The sequence below is a fragment of the Mesitornis unicolor genome, unplaced genomic scaffold, assembly GCF_000695765.1.
Source record: "Mesitornis unicolor isolate BGI_N332 unplaced genomic scaffold, ASM69576v1 scaffold26778, whole genome shotgun sequence".
Classification (NCBI taxonomy): domain Eukaryota; kingdom Metazoa; phylum Chordata; class Aves; order Mesitornithiformes; family Mesitornithidae; genus Mesitornis; species Mesitornis unicolor.
In genome coordinates this window covers 26,121-45,663 of record NW_010204259.1, presented here as the reverse complement: position 1 = coordinate 45,663, position 19,543 = coordinate 26,121, and the positions used below count along the sequence as shown (strand labels likewise).

At 36.9% G+C, this 19,543-nt stretch overlaps 1 protein-coding gene across 1 annotated transcript in view; it reads left to right on the top strand.

Moving 5' to 3' along the window:
* Nucleotides 1–1,789: 1,789 nt before the first annotated feature.
* The window catches only part of INPP4B (inositol polyphosphate-4-phosphatase, type II, 105kDa), a gene marked incomplete at both ends in the record, with an annotated part of 32,173 nt that continues 14,419 nt past the window's right edge, over nucleotides 1,790–19,543 (top strand). The window contains 5 exons of the mRNA XM_010191007.1: nucleotides 1,790–2,002; nucleotides 6,644–6,788; nucleotides 17,217–17,389; nucleotides 18,382–18,505; nucleotides 19,541–19,543. The exon at nucleotides 19,541–19,543 is cut by the window's right edge and continues 136 nt beyond it. Coding sequence (XP_010189309.1) covers nucleotides 1,790–2,002; nucleotides 6,644–6,788; nucleotides 17,217–17,389; nucleotides 18,382–18,505; nucleotides 19,541–19,543 — 658 coding nt within the window. The remainder of the gene's footprint in view (nucleotides 2,003–6,643; nucleotides 6,789–17,216; nucleotides 17,390–18,381; nucleotides 18,506–19,540) is intronic.

Below are 19,543 nucleotides of genomic sequence, written 5' to 3'. Positions count from 1 at the left end.
CAGCCCTCTGACATGTCAGCCACTCCTCCCATTGGTAATACTGGTAAGATTGGTAAGATTTGCTAGCAATATTCTCCAAAGACCACGTATTCTCTAAGCATGCACCATGTGGAGGCTGGAACATAGAAAACCATGTAGAAAACTGGAATTGTCCTATAGTGCATATATAGCATGAGGCAGTCCTGAAGGGCTACAAATAAGAAAATTATCTCTGTTTAAGCACCCTCAAGGCACCAAGTTAGTAAGGAGGAGACCAAATGAATCTGATAAAGTTGTTAGAGAGATAAATAGTGTTGCCAAACCAAATCAAAAAGAATCTCCAATTAGGTCTGAAAGAAGTCCTGATGTTGGTTTAAAAAAGTCATAACTCATCGTAGATATCCATAAGGTTCTTATTTTTAAGACTTTTGAGTTTCATTTGCAGCATATTTTCAGCCTTTCTATGTGCAACCATGGATCAAAAATAGATTTTTTTTCCTAAACATGATGAAAATGTTAAAAAGCAGAAGCTTCTCAAACAGGTAGCTAACCTCAGCAGCTTGGCAATTTAAGAAAGCCATCAATTATTTAGAGCATTGTCATCTAAACATCAGTAAACTTTTGAGGGGTATTGAGATAGGAAAGCAAGAAAAGTAAGTTGAGGAGCAGAGGCACACAAATGAGGAGCAAGTACTAGCAAAAAGGGATGGAATAAGAATAGAAGTGAGAACTGCAGAAACTAGGAGAGAGATTTCCAAAAAGATAGATTGCTGACACTAAAGACTTGTTTGTTTGGGTTTTTTTGCTACTACTTCTCCAGGTTTTGCATAAGAAACACGAGAGGACTGAATGAAGGTTAGCTGGGCAACCTTTATTTCTCACATTACCTAGTTTTGTGTGACTGCTTGTTTAGAGTGTTTGCTCTGACTCACATCTACGTACCACATGCCTGTTTGTATAAGATTGTTGTACAAAGGCAGTTCACATGTTGTGTGTGACTGCAAGGGACGAGCATGCATGGCAAACTGGTGGCACCAGCTAGTGCTGTTACGTGGAGACAGAGTCTAGAAATGCAAAAGAGCATATGCAGAAAGTGTTTTCCTTTTCTTGTTGGGGTGGAAGGGAGAGAAGTAATGCAGGGAGGTAGGGGAGTTTAAAAATATGGTAAACTTTCAGCTGTCACAGTCAACATGAAGGATTTAGAAAAATGATACAGTGACTGAATAACATCTTAACAAAGCCTGGAAAACTACTTCAAGGTTTCCTTTCTTTAAATAAAATAAAGGTAGAAATTAGGTGTCATCACTTGCCCTGATACGTGTGTTGATAGCTACAGATACCACAATTGATCTCTGGAAACACTGCTTTTGCAGATACTGCAATCTCAGCAGAGCAGTGGTGTGTTTTTATTTAAGATCCTTAAATTTGTTAATCACATTTTGTCTGACATCTATTTGGAAATTATTGAGCAGGGGTTGAATACTCTTGGAACTGATTCTTGTATAGGTTTGTCTCTGCAGGCAACATTTGGAACTCCAGTGAAGTATGATTGTGTGAAAAGATTATGATCTCTGACAGATACTGTACTTTTGTGTTAATCCTTAGAACAGTGGGATTGTAGAATGTGGTGATGTCCCAAAAAACCTTGAATTGTTCCTCATTGTTTGTTGATCTACTTTGTTTTCTGCCTGTCAGGCAGACCTGAAACAAATGTTCATTCTGCTTAAGGGTAATTCAGTGTTATAATAGCTATGCTGCAGTATTGCATTAATTGGCCTAACCTTTTCATTACTTTGTTTTTTTTTTCTAGACAGAGTTGTTTGTGCACGCATTTAAGGATCAGCTGGTCAGAAGTGCCCTTTTAGCACTATACACAGCCCGGCCTGGCTGTGTCCTCAAGAAACCAGCTGTGCCTAGGAACAGTGCAGAAGAGGGGGGTGATTTACAGCATCAGGATCATCCTTCTCAGGTGAAAAGGCAGGACTCCATACCCCATCATTCCGAGTATGATGATGAAGAGTGGGTAAGTACTCGGAAACTCTTGGTTGGTATTCAAGCCTAAACCCCACACATCTGCATAAACAAATTCAAGCACTAATGTCCTTGTCACATGTTACTGGGAATGGAGGGAAAGGAGTGTAAAACCATGAAATACGTTTTTTCAGATGCATTGTATACTTTGAAGCTATGTTGAAAGAATTTTCCTAAGTACACCGTGCTTCTGTGTGACTGCATGATTGTGCATATAACAGTGAGGATGATATCTTCTTGCCCAGACAGGAAAATAGTCTGTCTTTGCTCTTACTTGAGTTCTTTTTGCTAGTTAGGCAGATTTAAGGAGACTGCAATGGCATACATTATTATGAGGGAAAAATCTTTTTTTATTTCCTTATTCTTTTTCCCAAGACTGAATATGAATAGTTTAAACATACATGAATTAACTCTCAGCAAAACAGAGCTGCTTTCCCTTAGAATCTGTTTTTACAGGATGCATAAGAGAATTAAACATGGCTTTTAGATTTTAACATTCTTAGCATATCTTTCAAAGATATGTATTTTTTCTATGGCTGATATTTGTTAATTAATTATTTTGCTGGATGTGTTTATAAGAGATCTGCTTCTTTGTTACATGCACCCTGAACTCAAACTATTTTTGTTCAGTTCAGGCTCATACTTTGAGTTCATCTCTGTATTCTCCTAAATGTAAAAGATGCGAGACTATTAATCTATATTGTCAATAATTAATAACGTGAGAGCTACAGTACCTTACACCTGCACTGTAATTTTTATCCATACCACAAATAAAGGAATAATATATTTCTTCTAGATAAAAGACAATTATCTACAACCTCATCCATGAAGTAGTCATGAGATTTAAACAATAAATAAATAACTCATTATTTTATTTGTCTCCTGGTTTTAGAGCCTTGAATTTGCTTTTTCATGTTTTCTCAACAACCTGAGGGGCTAGAATAGTTGTTCTTTCCTTGAAATGAAAGCCAGAACATTTTTTCTCAGCTGTTGAAACACTCAGAAAAATAAATAGCACAATAGATTTGATAAAAGGGAGAATTTTTGCATTGGAAAATATTTTTTTTTCTGCAAGTTATATTTTAATTCAGCACTTCTATCTCTGCTTTACTGTAGCTTTACTGTATTTCATTTTTTTATTTAAAATTTATTTCTGTCAGGTGTTTGGCCCTCATCTGTTAAAACATATAAGCACATTATTTTATAGTGTATCCATTTTTTCTGCTGAACTAGTAACGTTACTTGCTTGGTTAAAATTAAGTATATCTTTAAGTACTTTCTGGGTTAAACTGAATCAGAGTCACTGCCAGATGTGAGACAGTATAAACCTTAGAGAAGTTTTGGTTTTTTTCTGAATTTCAGATATAAGGCTTCCATTATTTTTCAGTTCTTTCTGTCAATTAGTATAATGGAAAGAGACAGAATAAATACATGTAAAATTTGAAAACCGTCTTGATCTACTCCTAACGTTAACTATAAAAAACCCAAACAACTGAGATTTATTGCTTTGTATGCACATTACTATATCATCCTTTGATGTTTGTTTTCCACTATTATCCATGGATTTTATGATTGGAATTTCAATTTTAGTTTTACCCAAAATCTAAATCAGTGACATTCAACAACTCTTTAAGCTGACTCTGTTCCATCTGATTGCAATGACTGCATTATCTTACAACCATAATGAAAGTGAATTCAAGGCACAGTGTTTAAAAACTAGGCGAGATCCAAAAAGTTCCCTGGCATCCAAATTTATCTTCAAGGAATAACTCCCAATATCTTAACTGCCCAGGATACCCTTTCATTGAGTAAACAGTCTTTTCCAAAAAGCCGCCTTCTTGATAGCAATGCTGTGTTGCACCTCTCTTTGATACCAAGTACAAATATTCCTCCCAGTGCAGCTGACAGCAGTATGGATTGAGCTGTTTGTATTGGTCCACTACATGCAGGCAGTAGTAAAGCATTACTGTTGAAAGAAAAATATTAAACTTGAGAGATTTGGATTGCCTCTGGGTAGATATTCTCTTCTCTTGCCAGCTGCTTCTGCTATCCTAGAACTTCTCTGCAGGAGAGAACAAAGTAAATTGTTATGTATAATAGAAGACAAGGCGGGCACATTGCCACTTGAAGCTGTTTCTGCTCTACGCTCTTGGTTGATTGCTTAACATCGTTGGAGCTGCAAAGAGCAGTTAAAATGGCATTTCCTATAATTTATGTACTAATACTGACATAGTCTGTGCTCAGACGCACATCTGAAATACTGACCTGTGTACGATATAGTCGATTCCAAAGTACTGTCACATCACAGGAGGGTGTTAATCATGCACGTTAGTTCAGATATTTGCTTTATCTGTGAGCATACCTGAAAAGGACCTTGAGGTAATATATGACTATGATCCCACATGGAAGGAGACACAGTAACTTCAGAGCGCTGAGGAATGCAGTTGCTGTGTCGCACTTGGCACAAGTAAAGCATGCAACTGTAGTGGTGTATGTGGAAGGACAAGAGATCATTGAGGAGCTCAGTAGTGAATTCAGATAGGAGGAGAATCCTTTAAAAACAAAAAGACAGCTTCTGGGATTCCACTGGCCAGCAGCGCTTAGGAGGAAGACACACAGTCAGGTGCAACAACAGGGAATGATGCAGTTGAATTGCATCACTGTTAATGATACTTCCAGAGTGGATGGAGATGAATTACATTTTTGTCATCGAGTGAATGAAATGGAATTATTTTACAGGTTGTTTTTTAAGTGTCCTAAGAAAAGAGCCCAGCTTTCTGTGATGCCGAAGTCTAGCTTTCCATGGAGGTCATTATGAGTATGCATGCATATCTGCCAGTGCCACAGCAGAGGTGGCAAGAGAAGTGGAGCTCTGGCCATTTGTAGCTATGAACACCTTGCCATATGTGCCAGTTCCAAATGGTCTCTGAAATTTGTAAGTAGAAGAGGTCAATGTGCTATTGACTTGTCCCAGTCTGCCTTGTCCCAACAAGGTTACAGGTTCCCACCTTCCCAGTTTGACTTTTGAGCTTAAAGAGACAGTAGTGAGGGAGTCAGAGACCTTGTTGCTCCTGTTCTTTCACACCACAGCAGTAAACTTACCATCCAATTAGCTCCACAGGAACTGATGGGGAAACTTCTCAGGGGAGAAGCCTCCTGCAGTCTAGAGCCTCCACACTTCAGTGTTTCAAGAAATAAGGCTTCTGATCTCTTGGTTTGTAAGAATGCTTACTTGAGAGGCTGTGGGTGTGTTTTGTCATTTAACCTGGCATGTGCTGCAAAATGATCACCTGTGAGGTAGTTCTTAGGCAAATTGAAAGTGAACCACTTATGAAGCTGAAAGGTAAGTGGAAAGGGTACTAGGCTACAGGAAATAGTTATGGGAATAGTAAGTGATAACAAAGAATATGAAATGGATGGACAATAACTTGATTTTCATTGATTGAGTAACTTGATTTTCATTGATTGGAAACTGCATTTTTACTCAAGAATTGTTCTTACCAAACTGCAGAATTTCAGAGCCCTCTTGGAAAAATGTGGTCATCTTTGAGCAGAATAATGCCACAATGAATGAAAGACACAGCTACTTTTTCTGTCTGCCTATAATGATAGCTTCTAATCCTAGGAATGTCCTATGTGAAGAAAAAGTGCTGTGGGATAGGCCCTTGCTCCCTCTGTCTCACTGTAAAAGGATCTGATATAATAATAAAAAGTGAGATTTCTGTCAACAGAAGTTTAGGAATTTTGCTTCTAAACCCTCGGAGACTGTTTCTGTGAATTTTGTATAGACTTCATCTCAATGCTGGGTTAATAGTTCATTCAAAAAGAGGTAAGTGTTCTTTCCAAAGTGAAACAAGGGGTCATACTTGTGTGGCTTGTGCAGTAACTCCAGATACTCATTAAGAGCTTAACACACTTTGTGTTGAGATTAAACTCCCCCGGCAGAACAAGGAACGGAAAATTACGTTTCTGCAGTCATGCTGACCAATTTGAGTTCATATACCTCAGCAACTTCTATCTATCACTCTATTACTTCTATAATTCTTGTATTTATAATAAAAACTCAAGTGTGATGGTTGTAGTTTGTGTAAGAGGACAGAAGAAAATTTAAATTATGTTACCTAATAAACATGTCATGACAATAAGTTGCTAATTCTAATCCTTTAATTTTACATTTGCTTTAACAAAGTCATGTAATAAAATAGAGCGTCTGTTAAGTTATCAAAAAGTTATTGACAAGTACCATGGCAAATCTGGCAGTTGCACAGAGATTTGATTTGGCAAGGTTTTGAGTGTCTGCGCTCCTTCTGTATTATGTCAAATAGACAAACTGCTCAGTTCCCTGTGACTGGACCTGAAACAGATAATTTTGCATGTATTTTTATACTGAGTTTGAAGCACGTGTCTTCCGGTGTCTAAAAAAGCCAAACAGTGTCTGTTCAGCCATTTACATTGTGAGAAAAAAGGGTCCATGAAAAAGGGTTGAAGAATGAGAAAAATATATGCCAACACCTAGTATTTCTTATATTTCTAATTGCGTGTCTCTGTCTCTGCTTTAAGGTGTTAATAAGAAGTTGGTATTTTCTCTTTTTTCTTCTTCAATAAGGTGTAATGATAATTATGCTCTTTTCAGGACAGGGTGTGGGCCAATGTGGGAAAGAGTTTAAACTGCGTTATTGCCATGGTGGACAGACTGCTTGAAAAAGACCACATCAGCAGCATTAAAGAGGGTGAAAATGACCCTTCAGCAGCAGATTGCAAGGTGTTGCATACAGATGGTAAGCAATGGGTTTTCTTCTTTTTTTTTTTTTTGAGTCATCAGCTAGAGTAAGTAAAAACGGAAATAGTCACAGAAGAATGAGATAGAGAAAAGTCAATAGTATCTTTGATGAGAGTACTGATAGCAAGGTTTTGCAGAGGTGTTGCCTTGAATGATGGAAAGCCATTTATCAAATTACAGCTCCATTGTGCGCTCAAACTACTTGCCATGCTCAATTTTTTGTGCTACAATGAAAACCTTTTCAAACCACAATGTTTTCCTTTGAAGACAGATGCAGTTTAATTTATTTTAGATTTTACTTCGATATACCATTTTGAGGAAAAAAAAAAAATTGGAGTGTGTCTTACCCCACAGGAAACTTGTGAGGAAAGGTGAACATTCTGCCTCAGTGTCATTCTCTTGTAAACCCTTCCACTTTTCTGAAGTGAGATACTGATTTTTGTTTTCAGATTTGCTAAAATTCATTTTTCCCTGAACACAGTTGTCAATCTGTGTCGAAACTAAGGGCTAAGTAGAGTGATTCCATGAGATGATGAGAAGAAAACTTTGTCCACTGCAGGTCCTTGCCACCGAATCTTCAGATCTCCTCCTATGGCTTCTTTCCTTATTGATTTCTCTAAGCATGGATTTCTCAAGATCTGCTTTGTAAGTCTGGCAAGAGACTTTCTGATGTGCAAGTGTGTTGAACCAAATGAAATAGCTCCTTAGTGATGATTGTGGTACTCAAATATAAGAAAAAACAAACAAACAAAACAACCAGAAAAAAAGTAAACTAAAAAACCCACGAAACAACAAAAAAAACCCGACAAGCACTTAATTTTATGGGGTTTTGTATCATTTTCGCTCTTTTTTTAAAAATTGCGTATTTTATCCTACATTTTCCTTTACATGCTCTTTCTTTTACATGCTCTTTCTTTTCCCTTCCCCCCCCCAATATTAGTGATGTAATTTTATATTAAGGGTTTTAAAAATATTAGAAGTAATTTGTGATTTATTTCTTAGATAAGAAGAATTAAAACTATATTACAGCTCTATATCTTTTGTCTAGTACTGGTAAGTTTTGTTCACCAGATTTTGGTTTTAGTATTGACTTTTAATGGAGCTGCAATGTCAGTATTTTTACCAGTATGAGAGATTTTTGCTGGCATCCTGAGATTCTTATTTTCAGTGCCAGATGTGTTGGACTTGGTTTTGTATGAATAGTCCAGAGACCAGAATATTTCTTACTTGTTTGCTTCTCTGAATTTCTGTCTGCCAGGCAAGTATCTCTATAATGTTAGAGAGATAGATGGTATCATCTTTGTTTTCTAGTGAAGGCTTGCAGGTGCAAAGTATTAACAGTTAGTTTTCTATGTTTTTCAGACCTTTTTCAGATATGAAGGTACAAATATTCAACAGTGAGGTATATGTAATTGTTGATTTAAAAGAATCTTTAGAAAGTGAACCCAAGCATAATGATTTTGGTTAAAAGTACAAAATTGAATATCTTTTCTTCTGCTGAAGTCACTTCTGTTCCCCTTGATGGTAACAAGTTTTTCTGCTATTGTCAGCAGAAATCCAGTGTGTCTATTAAAAGGGTTTTGCAGGTAATGTAATAGTACACTTTCACCCAAACTTCCTCCACATTACAGAAGTCCATTTGTGTGTGTAAACACAGACATGCATGTACTCATTTTACCTGCATTCTAAGTGTCAAGAGTCCTTTTAGTTACAGAAAGAACCTTGAGATTTCTCCCTCCTTCCCTAGACTGAAAAAGGGCATGATTTAGGATTATTGGTTTTGGTTGCTTTCTGACATGCTTAGCAACATGAATGTGATTTTCTTTCACTCTCTTCAACGGCCTGATCATCTCCTCTGTTATTCTGTATAAACCATGACATGTGTTTAACCTGTCCATTTGAATCTTTCATTGCAGCTGTAAAAAAAAAAAAAAAGAAAGGTACCTCCTGCTAAGCGATAATGATAATTGTACTGGTTAGAAAATTATAGATGTGTTTCATTCAGCTGAAGGGTTGTCTTCTGGAGCTGACAGGACAAGGATGCAAAAAATAGCAGGATATTATGGCACTGGAATAAATTCTTCTCATTTCCCTCTTATCATGGCCTTTCATATTTCTCTTGAATCAGTACAAGTGCCCTTCCGTGAGAGCAGAGTTAATGCCTCTGTTGAGTTGTGCTGAGTGTCCTGCAACACCCCATCACAGGGAAACTGCAGATCTGTGGGGCAGATTGCTTTGTTTTCATGTTCTGCTTTCTGAGAAAGACAGAATTCCCCAATGGCGTTTTCATGAGAGTGTTGTGCAGTGCATTTGCCAGCTTACAGGATTTCAAGGTCATGTAGAAATAAAGGTGGTTTGAAATTGCTTTCTTTTATAGGACTTGCTTAAAAGACGGAGTTTTCTGAAGAACCATCCAGGTGTGTGCCAGAGTTGGTTGCCCGATGGTTTTCAAAACCGTTGCCTTTGGGGCAAGACTTTTTCATGCATGAATTCTCTATGAAAGTGTGGTTTTATATGTTTGATTTTCTCTGCATCTCTCAAGTTTGACATGAAGCCCTGAGGATGCACCATGAAGCACCCAAATAGAGGTTGAGATTCTAAGTTTAGGGTTATAAATTCCACCTTAATTATGTTCCAGTTTATATTTGAAGCCTGGTTATATGTTTTCATATTTTTTGCCCAGATATAAAATTAGTGTGTTTACACCCATAGGTACATTTCTAAAATTGCAGATTCTTACACTACATTCAATTCATAAGCATTACATATGTGAAAAGTTTGTAGTAGCTTGTGATTATATATTATACCATAATTTAAGCATAACATATTTCATTAACACTGCAAATGTATGGGCACAGGTAGATCTTTGAGTCTGAAACTGCTTCAGTGCTGGAGTTGATCCTAAGAGAAGCTGTGCTACTGTTTGTAAGAAAAATGGGGAATACCCAGGGATTTGACCAAAACATTGAAAAGTATGCCTGAAAGTAAGAGATGAAATGTTTGCTTACATTGGTGAACTTGGCTGTTTTAATAAATAAAAAAATAGTCTAGCATATAAGAACGAAAAAGCTGTCAAAGAATGCACCGCATGTTCATTTTAGATGGTAGAAAATGTTATGACAATAATTTGATGTTTTTGAGCAATAGCATATTGCTACAACTGTAGAAGTTGTCATAACATTTATTCAGACCTTCCTAAAATAGGTTTAGATTTGCAGTCTCAGTATTGGCATTTTGTGATCTTATTCTTTTTTTCCCAGTGTGCGTATATTTATTGCGTGGAATCTTTGTAAGCAGAAATATCGGTAGCACTTTTTTCTTGTACTTACCTTTCAACACTATCCTTAGCCTAACTTTTCATGCAGTCTGACCTTTGAGTGTATTCTTAAGGCTGATTTTGAGTTATCAGTTACCAAGGTAACATGCTATGGTTTTATCAGTTACAGGATTATGCCTTCTCTGCAGGATAAACCCGGAGAAGTAGATGGATTTTAAAGATGAGGAGTTTTCTTATTCTTTTAACTCTAGACTGATTCACCTTGGAGAATTACTTGACAACATTAAAATCTTCTCATTTTTATCTTTTAATTTTCCATGTGAGTCAGAATGTGAAAGCATGTCCTGCAGAATTAGAGGTGCCAGTGAAACACAGTAGTATGCTTTTATGCTTACACAGCTCCTGACTGATCTCCATGTTTAGTTGTGCTGCTAGAAGTGGCTGTTGTTTCCATCTGTTCCTGGTACCACACAGTCAGGGCTACCACCCAGCCATTCATCAGCTGGCTCTCTTTGTGTGGGTACTCCCTAACTTGCTACATACAAAATCCACACCACATTATCTCAAACAATTTAGGTTTTTTAGGAGTGATTGCAGCTGGATTTGGCCTGAAGTGAATTATGGTATCCCAAACTATGCTGTTGGGCAGATGAGTTCACCAATGGTCACCTTCAGTACAGGTAGTAAAGAGCACCTGGGGAATGGTGCTACATTTCCTAGCTGGAGTGAAGGAAAATGTGTGTTCATAGCCACATTGCTACAGGCATATGTGGGTTATTTTTTCTTGAATAATCTGAGACCTGATGGGGGCTTTATATGTCTAGATTAAAGCTTTCTGTCTTTCAGTGCCCTAGGGATGGGCACTTGCATCCTTTCAGTGCACCCTTCCCAATGAAGTTACTGGTAGAAATGTGGAATAAAACTGTGTTCTGGTTTTGTTTGCATCTTTAGAAGAGCTTTTACTGTAAGTTATTTAGTTGGGAAGGTAAAAAAAATTCTCCCTTGATGTCGTTCTCTTGAGTAGCAGACATTATTTATTTTAAGGAAACAAAAACACTTCTGAAGAACTTTTTTCTTCTTTTTCATCACATTTTTTCTTTCCTGTTCTCTCAAGCTTGTCTTCTCATCATATCCATTTCTGCACTTTTTTTCCCTTTCCCTCTCACCGTTGTATCATCCTGGTTTTGATAGGATCATTAGCTGAGCTATATGTAGCCCAGCATGTAAGACAACCCCTTCAGCAATATTCTCCAAGTAGTTTGGCTATTGATAGAGACTTCAAAATGTGTAAAGGAAAGAATAACTATTTAACTGAATCAAGAAGCTCTTTTTTAAAGAAAACATCAGAGCATTTGTTTGCAAAAGGCTTCTAGAGCAAAGTTTATCCATTACTCCTATGTTTTGAGTATATTAGATTCACCTGATCTTTGTCTGTTGTTGCCATCACCTTTTTCTGTTGTCATTGTGACTAAACCTGATGAAACTCTTGTACCTCTATGATTAAGTGGTTTTCATTTCCACTATTAATCCATGTGACAGTATAGAGAATCTCAAATTATTACACTGCAATAGTAAATCCCCAAGAATTCAAAATTGTTCTAGACAACAAAACTGTGCAAGTTAGACTGCTGTTATATTAACTGCAGAAATACCAGGAAGACTGGTGCAGGTTTTTGGTGTTCCTGTGAGAATTGCTGCAGCGTTATGAGGATAAAACCTCATTGTTGAGTTAAACTGAGCTCCAAGAGCTGAGTGGCAAGATGAAGTAGTAGGAAGATGACCTTTTATAGAGTGAAGTTGAAGACATGAACTCTGCTAAGTCAGTTTTTAAACTTCCCTTTCAAAAAAAAAAATCAGAAGAATGTAGGTGAGTAAATGCAGACTCTGTAGGTTAATTATTTCATGCTGTTTGCACTAGCTGTTTTTGAGGAGTTTACTACTTTTTTTGATTGATTGTTTTTGCTTGCTTCTTTCCTTAAAACAGTTTGTCCGGCGCTCAATCTGTGCTGTCAAGACAACTCATTTACATTGTTTACCCTCTGTTATTTCAACCCTGTCATGGATTATTTGTACGTTTAGGTAGTAAGGGAGTAAGTGATTAGCTAGAGTAAAAAATGGTCGTGGGTAGCTGCTGTTACATTCATTACCATTCATCTCTAGGGCCCTCTGTTCCTTTAAGAGTATGACATTATGCTTTCTTCTGCTTTTAATTCTGTGTTTAGTTTTTAACTTCATACCATTTAAATTTTGAGGTGACTTGAAGCCGTTTAAAATTTCCACTGATCTTTAGGTGGTGCAGACAGCAGTGACAGAATTCGATTTTTTCTCTGTTGCTGAGGCAAAAGGAGATAAGAGTGCTATTGTAAAGCCTTAGGGCTTTTTCTGTTTGATTACCAGTACATTTTCATAAGCACTGCAATGGGTCTGATTTTGAGAAGAGCTTGCTTTTTTGCCAAACCTTATAAAATTTAACATGCGATTTGACATATTGCAACTTGAATATTAGCATGTAGAAATGAGTAGTTGGGTGCTAGGCAGCTCATTTGCCTGTGCAGGCATGTTGATTAGGAGAGCATGGGACTGAAGGGCATTTTCCAGCAATCAAAGGGCAAATTCTGTAATAAACTGAACTTCCACAACTCTCTATTAGCAATGGATGGGAAGTATTTACTCAGTGCTTGTACTGCACATACTTTTTTGGTATAATCTTACACTAACTGCGTGGTGATGATACTGTTTCTTTTTATTTCATCCTTCCATTTTCCATTTTAATGTGTTTGTCTTTTATACCTTGCTTTAGTTTCCTTTCCAAAGGCTGTCTAGCACAATTTTTTAATATATTTCCTTGCTTCATCAGAACAGGCTGCCCTTGTCATTTTAGCAACCTAACAGTCATCCTGTATTCTTCTTGTGGCTCATGTTCTGGCTCCTAATGTCTTTTTTGAGGTGTTTACTTATTCAGTTAATTCTTCTCCTTTTCCAAAGGGTTTTCCACTGTGTTGAGGATGCAAATCTTGCTATTTAACTTAAAAAAAATGTGACACGTGAAGTGTCAGCATATGTGTAAGTCCTTCGAGGTATTAGTACAAATCATGGCTTTTGTGTTTATTCCCTTCCCTAAGTGGTTCTGCAAAGCTGTCATCAGTCTCCGTAGGAGTAGAGATCCTGAGCCATGGTTGACTTGATTGTATCTTCTTTACAGCAACAACTGATTTTGAGCTGATTGCCAGTTTTCTGATGAAGGAACAGTTGTAAGGCTTTTTGCATCTCTCCCAAACTCTTTTGGATGTGTAAGGAGTGACTCATAACCAAGCCATATGCTCCCATGTTGACAATTGTTGTACTAAGATAGATGAAGGATAATCTAAACCTGAATTTGGATCAGGATTTTAAAGCTCACTTTACAATTAACGTCTTTCCATGAGTTTTATTAATGTTCCATATTTAACCCCTGCATACAAGACAATCTTGTTTTCCAAATTCTACTGAAGTTACTTATAAGCTTCAAAATACAATACTGCTTTTTTTGTTTGTTTCATAAACTTCAGTTTCACAGTACTTCTCAGTTTCAAGGAACAACATAAAAGCTGCAGTATTTGCTCTAAGTGCGTGCTTCTGATAGATATTTGAAGCTTTGTGCAATGAATGACCATGGTTTCTGTTCTTGCTTCTGTATTTGCAACAGGATGGCCTGCGTAACAAGTGACATGGTGATTTTAACAGAGCAAAGATTGAGCTGCTATATAGATTTTTTTTTTCTAGAGTTATCCCTTCCGAGATCTCAGTCTGTGATGCACCTCTTGTTTTGATCTTAAATCACTCAACTTGCTTTAAAATAAAAGGACAGTCATGAGAATGTACTAGTCCATTCATAAATATTCTGTTTTCAAGTAACAATGCAATTCCTCTTGAATCCTCTAGATTTGCTAACTAGCTCCACCTTCTGGGGACTGAGCTTCCTTACTAATTGTGGACTAGAATTCTCAGTGTAACAAGGAGTAGATGATTGTTATGTATAACTTAATCACATCAAGGTATAGTTTTATCTTCTTTCCTTTTGGCAAGTACAGTTCTATTTATATTCTATTATGAAATAATTTATCTTTCCTTAGTCATTAGAGTACGTTTTCCTGCAAACTTAAATTTTTCATTCTTTTCTACAAAGCAAAATACATATCAAACACTATATTCTTTGGGACATTAAATACCTAGCAGAATTTATTTTTAATATATTTAGCATGAATATCCTTTAATGAAAAAATAACCTTGAGATTTTAAAATCTTTGAATTCCTTTTTAATGCAACTATTACTGACAAAAATTACTTATGTTAGTAAGTTAGCATTCCAAACATCTAATCTCCCTCAGAAATTCTTGCAAGAAAATTATCTTGAAGCTACTATAAGGCATGGGCAAAATGATTTGGAAAATCATAATGGAAAGTAGTTATCAGTTGTTTACTGCCAACCGGGAAGGCTGCATGAAGTAGAATCCACTTACATTTGTTATGGGTCCAGTATTATTCAATATTTTCATTACTGACTTGCCTTATGAAATATGGATGATGCTTATAAAATTTGCAGATTCTTAAAGCTGGGAGAGGCTTTAAGCACCATGGGAGCAGGATTAGAATGGATCTTGATGAAATGGAGTGCTTAAATATTAGGATGCAGTGCAGTAAGGACAAGTACAAAGTTATGTACCTAAAGAAGCAGAAATAGACAGTGCAGATTGACTGTTTAAGGGACAAGTCAGTCAGAAAAAGATCTGTGTTATGTGACTTGCAGCCAGTATGTGACCCTCTCTTTATGAAAAAGAGTGTCAGTAAAGCTCTTTAGCACTATCCACATAACCTGAAGTTGTAATAGCAGTTCACAAAGTGTGGCTAGTTCTAGGAATTCAGCTTTTTCTGTCTCGCCCTGGATGTCAGTGCACTTGCAAGATCCTTGGCTGTGTCTGCATCCAGCTTTGCTTTCCCATGGAAGTGGAACAGATGTCTATTATCTTCAGGTCAACTTGAAAGTGGTCAGGTATGATCTTTTCCATTATTTGCTCAAGTCAGAAGCAGACAACTCTAGTCTAATCACATACAGCCCTGTTCACTCGTTTGGTATGCATCTTTTAATCTCATTCTTCTGCAGTTGCTTTCCTTGGCATTTCCTTATTTATTGACTAATTTAGTAAATTATTATGATTTAAGGCTAGAAAGGAAAAATTAGATTGTCTGGCCTGTCTAATCTGACTTTCAGTATGTCACACCTCGTTGTCTACCTCAGTGTTAATTTTGACTGTGTCTCACAACAGCCTCAGGCCTTTGGTGGGTCTTTTGCTTTTATTTCCTAGAATAAACACCCTGATTAGTACTTGTTTTTGCCCCATGAAAAGGGAAAATCAAGTTGCCACTCGGCCTTCTTCATAGGCTTAAGGAGATAAAACTCTCAATCTTGGTAGCTGTTCTCTGCAAGCTCTCCTTTTTGTTTTCACCAGTCTCTTTAAAACATGTACACCAGACCTTGATCCGTGGTGCACCCATTCTTTCTTAGTCAACAGCGTATAAAATCACCTCTACTGGTGGAGCATGAAACTGGGAATGGCTTATGTTCCGTTTTGTTCATGATGGCTATAACTTCATAACTGCTGTTTTCCAGGGAATGGTTCTTCAATCTGTATTACTTACACTTAAATGTTTGACTGTGTTAAAACACACGTTGTCTGACTACAAAGACATTGTTTGCAAAGGAACCCAAGTTGTTCTCTGTGACTGCTCTGTCCTTGTTCCTACTTCCTCCTTCCTGTGCCGTATTTTTTTTTCTTTTTTTGCAGTTTCTTCTGGCGTTCAAAGTTCTCTCCAGTCTTCTTGGCTACAGTTTTATTCATTTACACATTTTTTCTGGAGCATAGCCAAATTGACTTTGCAAGAGGCAGCTATGTTTTTCTGCATAAAGAACTTCTTCAATACTAATGAGTCCTTCATTGGTCTGACTCGGAGTGTTACCTGAAACAATGTGCTGTTATCTTCCACCTAATTACAATTTAAATGGAACAGATTTAATTTATCATTAATTACACTAATCTACAGTAAATATAAGTTAGCAATGGACTGTATTAAGTCAGTTATGCCCCTATTTTGATATAGATTCCTCTGGAGTGTTGATTTCTCATTTTAAATTATAACAATGAAATGGAGATGTAGATTCTGAAAGAGGGTGGAGGTTTTTTGTGTTTAGTTTTTATTATTATTATTATTTGCTCAGCTTAGAGGAGTGAACAAAGCCATGTACAACTACAATGCAGACCTGACTTTATTAAATCCTGAAAAATTAATGAACAGTTTGGGTAATTGGGATAAGTTCGAGTGAGCTGTTCTGATTCTCCTCCATTCCTGGACATCACTTCATTTCATTTGTAATGTATTAAAGAGTTTCATTTTCCAAGCGTTTCACCAGCCTGTGTTTTTCTGATATTCCTAACATGTATTTTAACAGAGCAAAACATATTACAAGATAGTTTTAAATCTCTATGCTCAAAGTAGCTAAAAAAATAATGAGTTCCATATATCTAAATTTTTAAAGAGAACAATAGAGAGAAAAGCTAAAAAGAAAAAGGAATATGACCTGAAGGTTAGTATTTTTCCAGCCTATACATTAACCAGGTAATATCCTTCCAGATACCCATTTGTTCTTCTCTTTTGCCTTCCAGCACCCACTTTTTCTTAAATATAGGCCCTTTCCCCATTTTTTGATGGCACTTCATTTGCTTAGAGAACAAGTTATCAGAGCTGGGAAGAACAGGAGATGTTCATCTCCGCTGTATTACTCATTTTGGGTTTTCACATGTATCCCTGTATGATCTGTTTACAACACTTTAATGCAAGTTTTACAGAGAAGTTAGGTCTGCTAAAAAGTCTGTGTTTCAGGATATAATTGGATTCAGACCAAGGATTTAGCCACAGTCTTCATGGTAAGCTGGAGTCCCGTCTCTAAGCGTATACTCCGATGGCGTTTGCTGTACCCCAATGGGTAGGACAGAGCTGTAGTGTCGTTCGAAAGTGTAGGGTGATCTACTTGGCCACTGCAGCCTGCTCTCCTTTCTGAAAAGGATTTTTACTGCAAGTTTTCTGTGTTGGAATGGACGATGTCTCTTGTTCTAGGTGACTGGTACGAACAACTTTATCCCTTGGTGATTACGCTGAAGGACTGCATGGGAGAGGTGGTGACCAGGGCGAAGCAATCGATGGCGTTCGTTCTGCTCCAGGAACTTGCCTGTGGCTTGCCACAATGTTTGATGCTGACCCTAAGAAGAGATATCGTCTTTAGTCAAGCAGTAGGTTGTCTTGTGTCACTCATCTCCTGCTGTGGCTATAATTAAGCATACTATTCATGCCAGTGTTTGTGTTTTCCTTTGTTGTTGGTTTTCTTTTACCAATTTAACACAACTTTTTAATATATTTTTCCATTGTATACACTTAAATATTTTACAGTGTGATAGAGAAACTAATAGTAAATGGGAATCCATGGTAACTTTATCACTGAGTCAAAGATGTAGTTCTGCATTGAACTGGAAAAGGTTACCTAATCTCTCCTTTTGCACAAAGAATGGTCCATAAAGCTATTTTTAGTCTTCCTAGATTATATGACAGCATCCTTTATCCATAGGTGAAGTTCTCAAGTCTAGCCTTGAATATTCCTTGCTGCTATTCAAGCTAGGTGTTTTTTTCTCGTGGTCACTTTGGAAATGAATTGCAGATTATTTGTTCTCACTTTGTAGCAGTATTTTCTGTGCTTGAAGGCTATTAGCAGACTTATCTTCTTTTGGTAAATAACTGCAGTTCCTTTGATCTTCTGTAGATCACGTTTTCAGATAAATTTTCTTTAAATGATTGGTCTCATTTCTCCCTTAAGTTATATATTTTTCCTAGTGTAATTAAGGAGTTAGTGTTCAACTGCCAAGGAGATACAGTTGCATTAGATGCCTAACTGCTTTCAAATCCATCATAAACCACAGCTGTATGTGTTTATCACCTGCCAGCGGAGGTTCTGGTCTCGCTTATGTCAGTGTAAACAGCATGCAATCCCACAAAACAAATGAAGCTTCTCTACTGTAAAATAAGGGAACACTTCTCTGCTTTTTACACCAAAAAATGCCTAAATAATATATTAATATGAAGTTATGTGTGTAGCCACTAAATAGACATTTCTATGCTGTTTTTTCAAATATCTAAATATTATTTCTGTTGTATGTAATGATAACAAGCCTAATTTTAACTGTTGTAACAATGCATCTGTTAATTTCACATTTTTTCATTGTCTTTGTAGCTCGCTGGATTGGTCTGTGGGTTTATAATCAAATTGCACACTGGTTTACATGATCAAGGATTTTTACAACAGCTTCATACTGTTGGATTGCTTGTGCAATATGAAGGACTCCTTAGTACGTATAGTAAGTATTGTTCTTGGAGAAAGCTTCTTATGCAGCCAGTCCAGAAGTTTACCCAGTAGGTTCTTGTTTTAATCTCTGGTCTGCTTCTGGTAATTTGGCTTATTGAATCAATAAATATTATCTTTAGAAGATAGTAGCCTTCCATATAATAGCACAGTTAAAGCCATTGACATTTTCTTGTCGGTTCTGCATCAAAAATTATTCATTTATTTTATTTTCAGTTCCTCTGGAAACAGTATCTGCTAATTATTCCATACAGAGTGCTGAACTGCATTGTCTTAAATACAGAAGATTCCTTCCTCAGTTCAGTTAATGTGGTCAGTAAAAGCTGTCTGCATTTTTATAGGTATTTGGCCTGACCCAAAATAGCAGGTTTATAAAACTAACCTAAACAGCAGATTTAAATACTTCCTGACTCTATCAGCCTCTCTCCTGACCATACTGGTATTACTGATGTGAAGATAGCTTGAAAACTAATTCCAAACTTGCTACAGATGTCATCATTTGATAGGTATTTAAAAAGACATCTGGAGGGAGAAACTGCCATATGTTTCACAATGCTTTGAACTAGATGTGTTGGAATCCTTCCCCACATTAGAGATTTTTGACCAAAGTAGAGGGATTTAGCATTTGAGCAGCTCTTTAATGCACAGGCAATTGCAGATCCTCACTTGGAGATTGCTGTCAGGCCCCCTTTTGCATGACTCTCATTGTTATTCTCAAAACCTTTGTCTGCCATCAGAAGGACACTTTCAGAATAGACAAAAATGGCTTTTCTGAGGTTATTCTCTGCACATATAGAGCAGGCTGATTTTCAGAGATGCTTAGTACTCATAGTTATCATTTAGGCCACAGAGAATTGTCAGCAGTTCTAAGAATCAGTCTGCTTTTATGTAGGTTACTTTAATGTGGATTTAAGGCTGTGATTTTTAGATGCACAGACTGGAAAATATAATCCCCGTATTGCTTTTCTATAACCTATTCAGTGACTGATCTGTCTACTCTGTTAATAACCTCTGTAATCTTTCCATATAGGTG